Here is a 14,511-nt window from a genome sequence, read left to right as displayed (position 1 = left end):
GATTCACTGTCTGGTGAGGGCCCACTTTCTGGTTCATAGATGGTGCCTTCTTGCTGTGTCCTCACACAGCAGAAGAGGTGAGGGCTCTCTCTGGGCTCTCTTTTAGAAGGGCACCAATTCCATTCATAAGGGCTCCGCCCTCATGACTTAATCAGCCACCAAAGGCCCCACCTCCTAATATTGTCACACTGGAGTTAGCTTTCAACATAAGAATTTGGGAGGAGGGATAAACATTCGGACGGTAGTAGTCAGTTAGCTTGTCGTAGTCACATGGCCACAAACAGTCCCCTCCACTTGATGGCCTTTTTGCAAACATGTAATATTTATTTCATACTGGAAGAGCCAACACAAATCAACTTTCTATACTTAGAAAAGCATTGCTAACTTCACTAGGGTACACAATGCCCATCAATGGCCGAGTAGTATCTCCATGGGATAAACAACAACATTTGAAAAAGGGGTGGGAGAATTTTGGCTATAGATTGGTTTTAATAATTGTGTAGCATATTAGGAAAGTAATGTTTTAATGAATATAACTGGCATTAACATGGTAATTATACATACATAACCCAGTAACTAATTGGACTTTAAATTATGCACGCTCATACACACATATTGAAGCTTTTAGAAGGAAAAGAGTCAAGGGAAAATCTTAGTCCTCTTCAGAACTGCTTATTAATAACATATCATAATTCTTCTCTTCTCAAACTCCTTTTGCATATGCTGAATATTATGGTGAGTAAAATAGTAAAAATTAATAAACTGTTGATATAGACAGGTTATAAGCTGTGAGTATAGAGAATGACTAATCCGTGAAGCAGTTTGTTGTTTTCTCCCTGTAGATTATGTTGAGTGTTAATGGTGTCTTTATCGTCTGGAATCATCACAAAGGCTGCTCTGTGAATGCTGGTGAAACACATAAAGCAGTAGAAAAATGATACAGGGGGAATACATTGTAAGTTTTCATTTTAGAAGCTAAATATCTAATTTCTGAAGGGGAATTTGTGCAGCCTATTATCTAATACAATCTGAATGAAAAGGCCTGTGTTTGGGGTGCTGAGTGCAAAACATCTTAGTTCCCATGTTTTTCAAACTATTTGAATCAATTTATGAAGAAAAACTGCATGTTTAAGCTTACTTCTGTCTGGTCAAACCCTTTTCCTTGTCCACACATTGAGAATTTCGTCTGTGCCCTTAGACAGAAGCTACATAATAAAAACTGAACACTGAGCATTAGTTCCCACAGCAGTTAGTTCTTTGCAAAGCAGAATGGAGACTGTGGGTCCCCTTGAAGCCTCAGCCTGCAGGTCTGGCCTGCTTTGCATCTCAATATAACAAAAAAGATAGATCAGGAGCACCTTGTTCTGGATTCTCTCCATAGAAATATCCATAATTATCCATAATAATGAGTTCTGGAAGCCAGACTCCAGATGCACTGTTTGAGCATTGCACTAATGGGGTATTGAGAAGCAGCTGTCGTCGGGAAATAAAACGACACTCATTGAATTTTATCCCCCTTGTTGATAAAGAAGAGTATCTGTGTGAATATGGCCATGAAAAACTCTGGTGACTGATTAATAAAGCACCAAATCATAGATTGCTTTGCATCAGTAGTTAATTAGGACAATGAGAAGATGGGGTGAGCCAGACACCAGCGCCACTGCCAAGAGCTCCTCCCACAGAGGAGACATGGTTTGAAGCTAATTTTAAATACAAGGCCTCTCCCAGGTAAGGATTAACCTTCACAGATTAAACATCTTTGCATGTGAATGTCAAAAGACTTTAGACTTCAATCACAAACCTAAAATCAAATTAGGTTGCCTTTCATTACAAAGATATTGCAATCCAAAATTCACTGGCCACCTCCCTAATTTCTTATTTTACTTGGTTTCAACTGGGAAGGGTTTGGGGTGACTGGGTAGAGACTTTCTTGGGGCCCTTTTCCCAGTTTCGGTCCAGACTGTCTCACTTGAACACTAGTGGTTACACTGAAGTTCTTTTTAGCAGGAGTTCAGATGACACGCATGATTTTCACAGCACAAACCGCCCCCTCTCCAGACACACTTGATCCCAGCCCAAAGGCCTTTTTCCAGAGACCTCCTGAAGGGAAGGCAGCAGGCAGAGGCAGGACGTGTCCTGTAGTCTGTGCATGGCCACAACCTGTGCACTCCCAGGGATTGCCTGGCAAGAGGCTAATTGCAGCACAAGAGGCTAATTGCAGCAGACTCTTGCAGCAGGCTAGGGGCAAAAACCATCTCCTACTTTCTCTGCTCTCAAAGGAATCACTGCTTTCTTGCGAACTTCAGAAACTAAACCTCCCTGTAAAGGGAAGTTCCTCCCTTCCCCCGTATTCAGGAATGGATGTTTCCAGGAATATTCTGAAGCTGTAACCTTAAGGGGCCTGCTGAGGACCAAACTTTGACACTTGCTCCTTAAGATCCTACGTCTAGCCCCAAATCTACTAGCTTTGACCCTAACCATTCAGAACTAGGCTGCTTCTAAGAGATACCTGCAGAATGAATTATTCCATTCCCTGGGCTACTCACCTGAGATCCTAGTCTGGAGTGGGCCACAGCATTGGTATCCTTTAAAATGTCTCCCAGATGATACCACTCATGTTCTCCCTGGGTTGAGAAGCACTACATATGTGTGTGCTATGGCAATGCAGTCCGCCCATGTCTAAAAAGTCCATCCTGTAGATGGAAAGATGCTTTTATTTCCCTCTATAAGTGACTCTTGCCCCAGCTAGCCTGCTCATTAAGTCCTTTGTGGCCTTACTGGTGTGAGGCTCAGCCTCTCAGAGCTAATCACTCTGGAGCCCCCAGTAGAATGCTCACCCATCATCATGGCCTGCACAGTGTAGGCATGCCCAGCATGGGCTGGTGGGTGCCTGCTGAGACCCACCTGCGTGGCCAACATCCAGGTACAGCCTTGACCTGTGCCTTAGTTGAGGCCACCCATGTTTACTTAGTAAGGCATGTGAGACCATGGCATTGCTATGTCTGTCTCCAGGGCTCCTAGCAACCAGATACATACTCACAGCTAGACCAGTAGGTCCTGGCTTCTCAAAGAGTGGTCCACCAGCCAGGAGCACCAGCCTTGGCTGAGAGCTTGCCAGGAATGCAAAACCTCATGCCCTTGCTCACACCTACTAAGTCAGAACCTGAATTTCAATCAGGTCATTCATATGCACATGACATTTTGAGAAATGCCAAAATACATGGCTGGTACATTTGGAGCTGCTCTCCAGCTACTCTGAAATTAAAAAAAAAAAAAAAAAAAAAAAACCAGATACTGGAGACAGGTGCCAAACTGCCACTGTTTACCTAGTGTGTTTCACTAATACCAATGCCATCTTGGACAAATCGGTTCCCACCAGCTCTTTGTTCAGTCAGAGCTGTGAGTGAGCTGTGGCACAGTTCACACCATCCATTTCACTGGAGATACACAACCTTTCAGCTGAAAGTAAAAATGCAAATATTGATACCAGACTCCACATTACTCATTATATCCCATTACCGCTATCTCATTAATTTCCAAATGCCTGCTGTCACAAAAAGAAATGAACAAAAGTAGCCTGTTTTCCTAACAGCTTGGGAAGAAATGCCTGTGGTTAGAACGAAAGCACGTGGACCAGGGACAAATGCTTTCACAGGGGAGCAGAGCACAGGGCTGCACTGTGCTGTCCTGACCAATATTTCTGGCCTTTAAATTATTTTCACTGAAAAGCATTTGAGTCCCAATAGATCACAGTATTCATTTGGTGAAAGGTGTGATGAGGTTTAATAATGACAGTAAATTGTATTGGAAACCTTGTCAAGAAAGTTAGAGGAACAAATCCCTCTGCGTTTTTGTATGTTGCCGGAGACCATAAGAGTATTCGCCATTTCTGATAGCAACCAAGCTGCACTTAGTAGGTATAATATATTAAAATCTAGGATTTATGAAACAGGAGTAGAGAACATTCCCCTGAAATCAGGGTGTCCAGCGAAGAGGAACAGCAGCAGAGATCTCTGCGGGAAAAAGCAGCTTCTGTTCCAGGATCCACCCTTCTCTGTAGAAGTTCTTCTACCTTTCAAAAATGTAGTTTCGTTAATAAATACCAATGCATGAAGTGATTGCACAATTTTTTAAAAACCTGAATTCCTAGATTCTATTTGGGACTTCCCTTCATAGCATAAGAAATGTATGGGGTGTTTTCTCCTAAAGACAGCTCTTTATCTTAGAAATGAAAGAACTTATCTCTGTAGCCTGTTCATAAACACATTCAGCCTGCTTGCTCACTTGGCCACATGACAGCTGTGTCATTTAGACCCTTCTTTTTTTCCTTCCCTTTCTTTGCAAATGAGCATTTGAAACAAGGGGCCAAATTTGAAGGGACCAGTTAAATGGTACTATGTTGTTAATAACCTGTGATTTATATTTCAAAATGAAAGCATACAAAAATGCATTTCTTTTAGAGGCAGGTGAATTTGCATTAGATTAGAGAGTCATAGATCATAGAGCATAGAAATAAAAGAATATGAATGGGTTCCAATAAAAGCCCATCACGGGCCTGTTTTGTTCTACTTTGTACAGTAATTGGCATAATCTGGTAGTAAATAGTATCGTTTAAATAAAGGGAGAGATGATAAACTGAGGGTTGTAACACATTAGATGCTTATTTTTCTTTCTTTTAAACATACCTGTCTCTTCTTTTTCTCCTTATCTGGGACAGGGTGGCTCACAGGGTGATCAAGAGGCCTGGGGTGCTCCTTAAAATGTGCATTGATGGCACCCCACATGGACTGACCTAAGCAGAATCTCTTGGGGGTTGCATTGAGAAATCAGCATTTTCAGCAGGTTCCCCAGAGGGTTCTTTAGGGAATAAACTAATATTTGAGAATTAATCTTATTCTAAGGAATGAAAATTCAAATGCAAAACAAAAAACAAAATATCTGAGTAGTTGGAGCTGACTCTCCAGGCATGCAGTTCTCACAGTGTTGTTATGTGTGATCTCCCATTAATGTTTCAGATCCTTTTGATGAAAATGTGGTTGCTGTGATTCTGAAACTTTGAGTTAAAAAAAAAAATCTCTTCAATTAGCACAATTTAGTATGAACTCATAAAGAGTTCATATACTTACCGGCATTTCTTTTGAAAGAAAATACCGATTAAGTAGACACTAATAAAACCACTTCTATAAATATTCTGAAATGAGTCCCCTACAGAGAGAGCTCTTGCTGCTGCTACTGGTTCCCTCCCCCAGAGAAGCACATTGTTCCTCCTCTGGTCAGACTCATCCTCCCACCGCATGCAACTCTCTGCTAAAATGTCACATGCTCACAAAACTTTCTTGACTACCCTATACAAACAGTACAACCTCCTAGCACTTTCCCTCCTCTCCTTCTACTACTCTACCTCATTTTTCTTCAGTTCTCCTTATCTCTGTTTGCCTGAATGTGATGCCTTCCTTATCATCAAGGCCAGGGACCTTGTCTCTCTTGAGCACCATGATGTCTTTAACTCCTAGAAGTTGCCCAGGCATTCAATAAATGTGTTGAATGAACGAATGAATGCATGAATGGATTAGCTGGTACATATAAACCATAGATGTAAAGTCTAGCACATAGAAACTTAGTTGCAAATCATTCTAAAAATAGTAAGTATGTCATTTTGCTGGTCAAGTGAAAACAGAGCCTGTTGGATTCTGAGACCCAATGAAAATACGGTGTGTGGTATTTCACTAGTAAGGCAGTGAGCCATACTTAACCCTTCCAGCTTCGTGGTTATTTGCCTTGAAAAATGATTTTTCCAGAAAAAAATCATTTCCATTTAGACTATTCCAAAATTAAATCTCCAAGTTGTTTTTGAAATTTGGGTAGTTTATGTGAAGAAGTAGTTGATTATTTTGTGAAATCAAAGGATATATTTGCATATGTTGACATAATTTCTTGATTCTAAGATCAAATAACACAAGAACACCTATTTTTATGTTGCCTTATCCATTGCAGACCATGTTCACACATGATCTCTCTCATTCTGGTCTTCCAATAATCCAGTGTTATACAAATGCGTAGATTATAATCTCTGTGTTTATGCTTGAGGAAACTAGGGATCAAAGAGCTTTGATGACTATCCTTGGTTCATCCAGCTCTGGCTAGGGATTTATATGTGACACAATTTCAAGCCTTCTTATTTCACATTCTTTGGGCAAAACTGGCATAAGAAATAGCAGAAAATTTGCTACTTTAGATACATGTGTGTTTACCTTGGACTCTTGAACACTGTACATTGTACATCAGTACGCAAAGAGCCACATTGCTGTGCAGGGTTTGATGATTAGCCATGATTTCAAGCTTCCTCATAGTAGTTATGCTTATAAATGGCAGCCAGGGAATAAAGGTGCCAACACAGAAGCAGAGGATACTTCTTGTGCCCCTCCATCCTCCAGTGGTCCAGTCTGCCCACCTCTTTGATCCCCTAGAATCCATTCCTCCCCCTCTGCCACAGGACTGAGCTCTTTCCTCCCCCCCCCCCAATACCAATCCCACTGTTGAGTGGTCAGGAGTCACCTGGGTTCTGAGCCATACAAGCATCCATTCAAGTCAGCCACGGGGAAGTAAAGAAATGTCTCTGAGGTCCCATGAGACATGGTACAGCAGCTGCCTCAGGCCCAGCCCCAGATCAGCTTGCAGGTTCTTTCCAGTCTTCCTGGGCTCCTTGGACCTGTAGGGGTCACAGCCTGTATAGAGCACATGTGGGGGAATCCTAATATCCTTTATCCCTTCTGCATCACAAAATCTCTCTTAGCCTGTAAGCCAGCAGCCACGGCTCAGCAGCTGTGAGTCTTCAAGTCCATTTTCAGAAACACATTATAGATGAACGTTGCCAGTGTCTGAGCTCTCTAGACCCCAACTTTGTCGTGTGAAGGGGAGAAACAGGAAGAGCAAAGCCGCATCGTAAAATTGAAATATTAATGTTGGCTGACGTAGCAATCGTTGCAGTAATTGGTCATGAAATGCTGTGTAGACAGGTGTTACACTTGCAGGACGTTATGTCTGCAGTGACAGGGAAACTGTCAAGACAGCTGGTCTGGTCTGTGGGGTCTGCCCCCTTTTCTCTTTGGCTCGTCCATGTTGTGATCAAGCTTTGCCGTGCTGCGTGGTCTTGTCAAGGTCAAGTTCCCAGAATTGTGCTCCACCGATATAGTTGGCGAGAACAGTTGGCCTTGACATCTATGACATTTCTCCAGTATTTTTTCTTGTTACAATAACATAGTTTCGGATCCTGGCAAAGATGTAAATGCTCATGAATGGTGTTTTGAGTGCCATGCACTGTCAAATAGACCAGAATGATGAAAGAAAATGGCATTTTCTTTGAATCAGCAAATTTATACACCATGTAATGAAATTCTTGAGCATATTCCAACCTGAAGAGGTTGTGTGAGAATTTTTTTCTTGAAATTGCCCCCAATAAAATAGGCCTTGTTAGTATGGATTTGGTATGTTCTTTCTTGAGCCAGGGTGGTGGAACACATGCATTCCAGCAGTAGCACTTTGAACCATTGTTCCTTTGGCCTCTCTTCTTTTCCCTAGTTCTCTCCATCCCTCTTGCCAATAACGGCCACCCCCCCCATAAGCAATTGAAGCTTGATCACAATGGAAAAAAAGAAGTGTAAATAATGCTCCTTTTAAAATGCCATATCTCATTCAGTGCTGTGCATAGTGCTTAAATATGCAACTGTATTTTGCACAAATTTTTTGACAGGTAAACACTATGAGCTTATAGTTTTACCAAGAGCATGCTAATAGGAAAAAAGAGTATAGTATACTGTTCAAATAGTTAATAATTATGATATTTTTATGAATATCAAAACATTGAAAGTCTGAAAACCACAGAGGGAGACTTTAAGTTCCTTGCTCCTTGTCTAGGACCCTTGGTCATTAATTTGATTTATGATACTGAGGAAACTTCCCAAATGCCAAGGAATTGCTTGGAACAAGGGGATTTTCACATATGCCCCAAAATCATATCACCAGTTAAAAGTTCAGCAGGTCCTTTCACTGGTTATCATTGGATGTGGTTTGAGGCTTAGAATGAAAGAATATTGATAAACTTACAACTCTATATCTACTGTGATGGATAACTTTTATTTAACTGTGTAGCATTTGGATAGAATGACTTATTTTTCCACTTTAAAATTCTTAGCAATATCATTAAAACCTTCAGGAGTGAAAATTGACAGCAGGAACTCAAGGCATATTGTACTTAAACGTATTCCTGGAAAATATGAGGCCGAGATAATATTCAGTGTGATGTTGGCATTTGATAAATCAGATGCAATGAACCTAATTATGCAAAACAGTTATTTTGAATCTATCATTCATCTGAATGCGATCCAAATCGGAATTGATTTAATTACTAGCCAAGGGAAAGGTAAGGACTTGCCTGCCCTATTCCTTTCCTTTCCTCAAAACACTCAGTGATTTTTATCAACACTGAATTGATAGAGCTCTCAGCACTGCCCCCATCATTCAAAAATGCAGTTTTCTGTTTACTTAAATTTAATGCAGCCTGTGATAAAAATTATACCAGTGCAACATTTATCTGTTGTCAATTGCAAAACTTGTGAATGATTTTTTCCCTCAAATATTCTAGATGAGAACATTGAAACTCTTGGGCTCTGTGTTCCTGATGAAGCAGCCCTGTCACTGACCATTTGAAGACTTTGGCCTTGAAGTGACCATTGGTGAAGGCTGGAGCCGCAGGGTAGAGGCAGAGCTGTCCACAGACACAGCTGAGGTCAAGGAATTCCAACACCCGCCCTGTTAGGCTGGAATGGAGAGAGAGCTCCAAATCGGGGCTGTTAAAAGACAGTTGACATTTCAATCCCGACCTGCCATGTAGGCTTTACTCAGCTGAAGGCTCTTCCCTAAAATCAGCTCTAGTCTCCTTTGGTTCTTGTTTGTCTCTCTACTCTCCGCGGAGAGATATCACCTCTCCCTGATGTCCCATGTCCATCTTGTTTGCCCTGATGCGGACGATTCCCCAGATATTTCTGCTCTTGTGGTTCTGACTGTACCTCGGATGAAATATTGGCTCTCGGTCAATGTCCCGTTTCCCGTCTGTCCACTCAACCTCTCAGCCCTCATTAAAGTCTATTTCCTGATGTGCAGAAGCATCCTGCCTTTAAAGATATCCTCATGGTTCTAGGGTCTGCAGCATTGCCTCCAAGCAACATGTCTTCCCATCCTATGCAAAGTGACACAAATAAGTGACATTTACAAATACTGTAAGGCCAAGTGATGTGTAACCTCAATTTATAGGTTAAACAAGTTAGGAAGAACCATTTTTACCTTTCTCAGAGGGAGGAATACTAAATGCAAATGCTTCGATTTGGAGGGTCAGAAGAAAGGAAAATGTAACTTGAAAACTTTTTTTTCTTTCTATAGTATCTGCTTCCCTCAGGGATTTAGGCTGTTGTGAGACCAAATATTTAGGTTTGTCCATCGTTCAAAGAAAAACTGCTGATGGGGAAAATTCTAGTCCACTTTTCAGGAATGACACCAAGATAGTTTTGCCATTGTGGTTTATTCATTTGCCCATCATTTATAACAATTTTTGTTGTATAATTGAAGGGGCAAGGACTATGGGATAATAAGGGGTTTTTAGGATTGACTGTCTGCCTGATTCCTTTAGTGAAGAACCCAGCTACATTCATTAGGCTGTGAGAAAAGCGATGTTCCCCTGGTCTTGTTCTGTGTGGATTTATCTCAGGAACATTATCATCCTTAGAGAGAGATCAGGTTTGGTAGCGGTGCCAGGCACCTGGAGGAAGCCGATAAGCTGATTAGCTTGACATATTTCTGCCATTTCATGTTATTCCGTTGGCTTTCTTTTGCAGATTTCAGCATTTCTGTCTCCGCCCCCCCCCACACACACACACAAAAAAAAAATCAAAAATATCTTTCGTAAAACAAGTTCTATTTGAGTGTTGGTCTGGCTTCAATGTCCCCCTGTTCGTTTGTTTCAGCTGGGTCCCGAGCCTCATACAGCAGCCAGCATGGGCACCTGGGCCCGGAGCTGCGGGCCCTGCAGTCCCCCGAGCACCACATAGACCCCATCTATGAAGACCGCGTCTATCAGAAGCCCCCTATGAGAAGTCTCAGCCAGAGCCAGGGGGATCCTGTGCCGCCAGCACACACCGGCACCTACCGCACGAGCACAGGTGAGCCTTCGGGACCCTGCTTCCTGGTGGCCTGTCCTTAGGGGGTGGGCCTGCTCGGGAGCCCAAATGATGCTCCCAAAAGAAAGAGGTGTGCCTGTGTGCGTGTCCACGCTCCTCACACGCTTTGTGAGCTGCTTTCCGCCTCAGTGCCTGTGATGATGATGATGGTAGAAACAATGTGACTCCAGTTTAGCTACCTGCGTATATATCATGAAAGAAGGAAGTACAGTGGGGGTCGTAAGCTCATTTTGTCAAACAGAAGCATTGAAAGAAGCAGTACTAATGTTGTATACATTAACTTATTTAATGAATATAAGTACTCCAAGAAAGCGCAGTCCATTTTAGGACGTCACATATATCTGCCCTATGATGGTAAGTGTTTTTTTAATAATATAGTCTACCTATTTGGCAAGGTTGGGCAAAAAAACCATATTTACTAAAAAGGTAGCATATTTTTGAAAGGGGAACTTAGACTTTATTCTGTACACACTGATTTGCTGAATCACAGGAAATTATTGTTTGAAGGTCTGATGTTGGCAATTGCATATAGTTCAATCAACTGTATACCTCTCCTGGATTACATATACATATATTTTGAATTGAACACAACCACAGGCCACATGAAGAAAGACAAGTGTTTTCAAGACTATGTAGCCATTTCCAAAATAATCGGTAAATGTCATTATTAGATTGCTAGAGAACACTTACCTATAACATTGATAAGATTAAAAACGTGGGGAATTGCACTGACTATAAAGCCGTGCATTGCTAAGTAAACAGAAACGATTGTGTTGCTGGTGTGCAGCCGGTGCGGGTCTCTCCTTCTCTGTTGATGATGCACATTGGCGCCAGCAGGGCTGAGGCTGGCGAGGCCGGTGCTCTTCCCAGAGCCCGGCACACACATCTCTGCGTGCTCAGACTGTTGGAACTTCCAGTGACCACGGAGCAGAGCATAGCAATTTTCTTAAACTACATTATGATACAAAATTACATGTTTTGAAACCCAAGCAAGCTAAGCTGCTTTCATAGTTGATTATTGATATTTACATTTCAGTATTTCACCATGTCCTAGGAAGAAAGGCATAAAATACTCTTTATTTTAATTTTGACATCATAAATGCCATCCAGTGTTAATAATACATGCCTTGGATTAGAAGAAAAAGAATACCCACTTATTCTTCTGTCAGAATTTCTCTCACCTTCAGCCTGCTAGATCTACTCCTGTCTGGAGTTGGGCTACTTTAGCATTTTGTTTTTTGCATATTATTAACTAAGGTAATTTTATTTCCATGCATCCCTTATAAAAGAAGAAGATAACAACCCCACTGGCATTCAATATCTAATTGGAATAAAAACTGACAACAAAAGAGATTATGTTGATTCTCTATTCCATATTCATATGCTCTTAGAATTATCCCTTGTTAAACTTCTAGAAACTTAATGAAAAACTAGCTGCTATAAGAAAAAAAAAACTTAATTCACCTATGTCACATTAAAGACAGGGAAGATGTACAGACTTAAATTAAAACTTCAGTGTTTTCTCCAAGCTGGGGGTCAGCAAACAATGGCCCCTGGGCCAAATCCAGCTCTCCGTATTTGTTTTAGTAGCGCTCGTTAAGCTAGGAATGATGATTGCATTTTTAAATGGTTGGGGGAAAAATTAAAAAGATGAATAGTAGTTTGTGATATGTTAAAATTATATGAAATTCAAATTTCGGTGTCCATAAATAAAGATACTGGGTGGCAGCCACACCCCTGTGCTATGTATCATTGCAGCGGCAGAGTTGAGGACCCATGACAGGGGCCATGTGGTTGGCAAAACTGAGAATAGTTACTACCCGGCCCTTTATAGGAAAAGTTTGCTGACCCCTGCTCTCAGCCATCAGTGGAGAGCCGTCCTGAATAAACAAGTGTGCTGCTTTTCCTACCTCCTATGAAGTGAGGCAGCAGAGTCTTCTAAGTGCTTCAAAGGGGAAACCTGTTTGCTGGGCAGTTTTGCCAGTGACTGCCATGGCAGAGATCTGCCAAGTTTTGTGATTTCCAGATGTCCAACACCCCATCCCAGCCTGCACCTTTGAACTTGAGGCAGTTTTGAGGAAATATTTACACAATATCACTACAATTTGAATACACACTGATTTACACAGTATCACTAAAATTTCCAGAAGTGCATGGATGATCTCTTGGGAAGACAGGTGGAGAAGGAGAAGGTACCTCTCTCCAGCTCCTCAGCATAAAGCCACAAACTCTCTCTCCTGCACCTGCCTATATGATGCCCCTGTGTCTACACCTAGTTCATTTCATTTCACGTCCTCACACTTTCACAACCTCAAAAACCGTCTCTGTCAGAACCTGCATGTTTGAGCAAATGCCTTTTAATATGTGGGCATATCTTTTGTGTGGATATTATAAACATACAATATTATTAGGTTATATCTACTATAACATACATCAAGATGGAAATTACAAAGAAAGTGAAAATTAAAAATAGTCCTCAAATAGCTATAAAGAACCATTCTAAGTTTTCTTCCCCATGCTGGGAGGTCATCTTTCACACCCCTGTGTCGTGCACACCCCCACACTGGAGACGGCCGGTGTGGACCTTTAAGAGGCTTCCAGGTGACATCTAGAGCAGATCTCCTAGTGCATTGGGAGAAGATGACAGGTTGTCACGAGACCTGTTAGACCTGCAGTGCTCAGGGCCACTGGCCATTAGCTCAGTTTGGTGGCTGAGTTGATCTGAGCGACTCAATTTATCTTTCTGCCCTTGCGTAATAGGCTGCAGCTGAAGTTCCTTCAGGTCAACCCCTAAAGCATTTCCAGGTGATACTTCAGGGAAAGTGGGCAGGAAGGGTGAAGGCCAGCTGCTTTCCTTCAAGGAGTCAGCACTTGGGAATGAAGACAAGTGGACCTGCCTGAACGTTAGGGAATTGCTAGATGGTGGCCTAGAACCAAGCTTGTAAGACAGGATGAGGTTATTTAAACAATAGCAAGTGCATATAGTATGGGGCTACTTTCAAGAACTGTTCCAGATGTTTTGAATATGTTTACTAATCACCAGAACAACCCTAGGAAGGAGGTTTGCTCACTTCACAGATCAGAAAACTGAGGCACAGAAATGTTGAGTAATCTGCCCAAGGTCACACAGGTTGTGTGGAGCCAACTTTTAGGCCTTTGTCCTTAGGCAGTCTTGCCCTAGATCTTGTGCTTGGTTGACCCTAAATTTGTGAACATCATCATTTAAAACCAAAAAGAATATACATCCATTTTCATTTATGGAGCTTAATGGCTTTCAATGTCCTGTCAATCAAATAATATCTCTTGTAGACACTCTGTTGTGCTACAGGCACTGTCAGATTCAAAGAGGCTTGAAATCTCTTTTTCTCTAAGCAAGTTCAATTTAGTTTCAGAGAAGGGCATAAACATGAAAAATTAAGTGGTAGTGGAAGGTAGTATCTTAAAGGCTAGATGGAATATCCCAGACAAAGTTGAAGACATTAAAGTATTTATTAAAAACACTAAACAACATATAACGTCTTCTCTTTGCTAAATACAATGTAACTCAAGATTGTGCTATACACGAAATAATAAGGTCTAGTTCCCGCTCAATCTCCTGCTCTTGTCCTCCCTCCCGAAAGGGACCTCCCTCTCATTTATAAGTAGGGGTGCGGGCATGGGAAGGTGTGTTTCATCCACATCCACCCTTGGTCGCTCAGTGCTGCAGCTGCGTCTCCACCAGCTTGGGCTCCCGGCAGCCCTCTTGCTCCTGCAGTCGCTCTGCTCTCTCTGTTCTCTCTTCCCATGCTGAGCCCATCCCTCGGCCTCCCTTTCCGCCAAACACCACTAAGGCTAACCTGAGTAATGGACTGCTCTCGAGCTGAGAAATATGCAGGAAGACAGCTGCACAGAGAGACCAGAAAACAACTTTAGATGTGGATGATAGGACAGGTTAGAGCTCCAATCCCCTTTCCCGCCAAGGGGAGTTCTCAGTCAGCTCTTCACTTTAAGTCCAACCATCCCTCCTCTCAACCTTCTTTCCCCACCCCTTCTTCCTTGCCGGCTGCATAAGTAAGCAGCCCATGCCTGTTGCTTTATTACAAAGACTAATTTAAATGTCAGACACCAACTCAGGTGAGGGCCATAGTCTACCTTTGGGTGTTCACAAAGGTCCTCCAGACTTTTCTGATCCAAAAAGCTACGAACCATGATGTTAGGGCCTCGTGGGCACATATATAGGAACATTTATGTAATGTTTGAGATCAGGGTGCCCAAGTCCTACTCTCATCTCTCCTCCACTCCA

The 14,511-nt window shown here is 42.0% G+C and overlaps 1 protein-coding gene across 3 annotated transcripts in view; it reads left to right on the top strand.

The window, feature by feature from the left end:
* Positions 1-14,511, top strand: part of CTNND2 (catenin delta 2) — an 862,752-nt gene that overhangs the window by 495,882 nt on the left and 352,359 nt on the right. For all 3 annotated transcript variants that reach the window (XM_076007934.1, XM_076007935.1, XM_012790278.3), the window contains exon 8: positions 10,017-10,211. In XM_076007934.1, the coding sequence (XP_075864049.1) occupies positions 10,017-10,211 (195 nt within the window). The remainder of the gene's footprint in view (positions 1-10,016; positions 10,212-14,511) is intronic.

This window comes from Microcebus murinus, chromosome 11 (genome assembly GCF_040939455.1).
Source record: "Microcebus murinus isolate Inina chromosome 11, M.murinus_Inina_mat1.0, whole genome shotgun sequence".
Classification (NCBI taxonomy): domain Eukaryota; kingdom Metazoa; phylum Chordata; class Mammalia; order Primates; family Cheirogaleidae; genus Microcebus; species Microcebus murinus.
The sequence above is the reverse complement of the archived record's forward strand: the minus strand, read 5'-3'. Positions and strand labels throughout refer to the sequence as shown.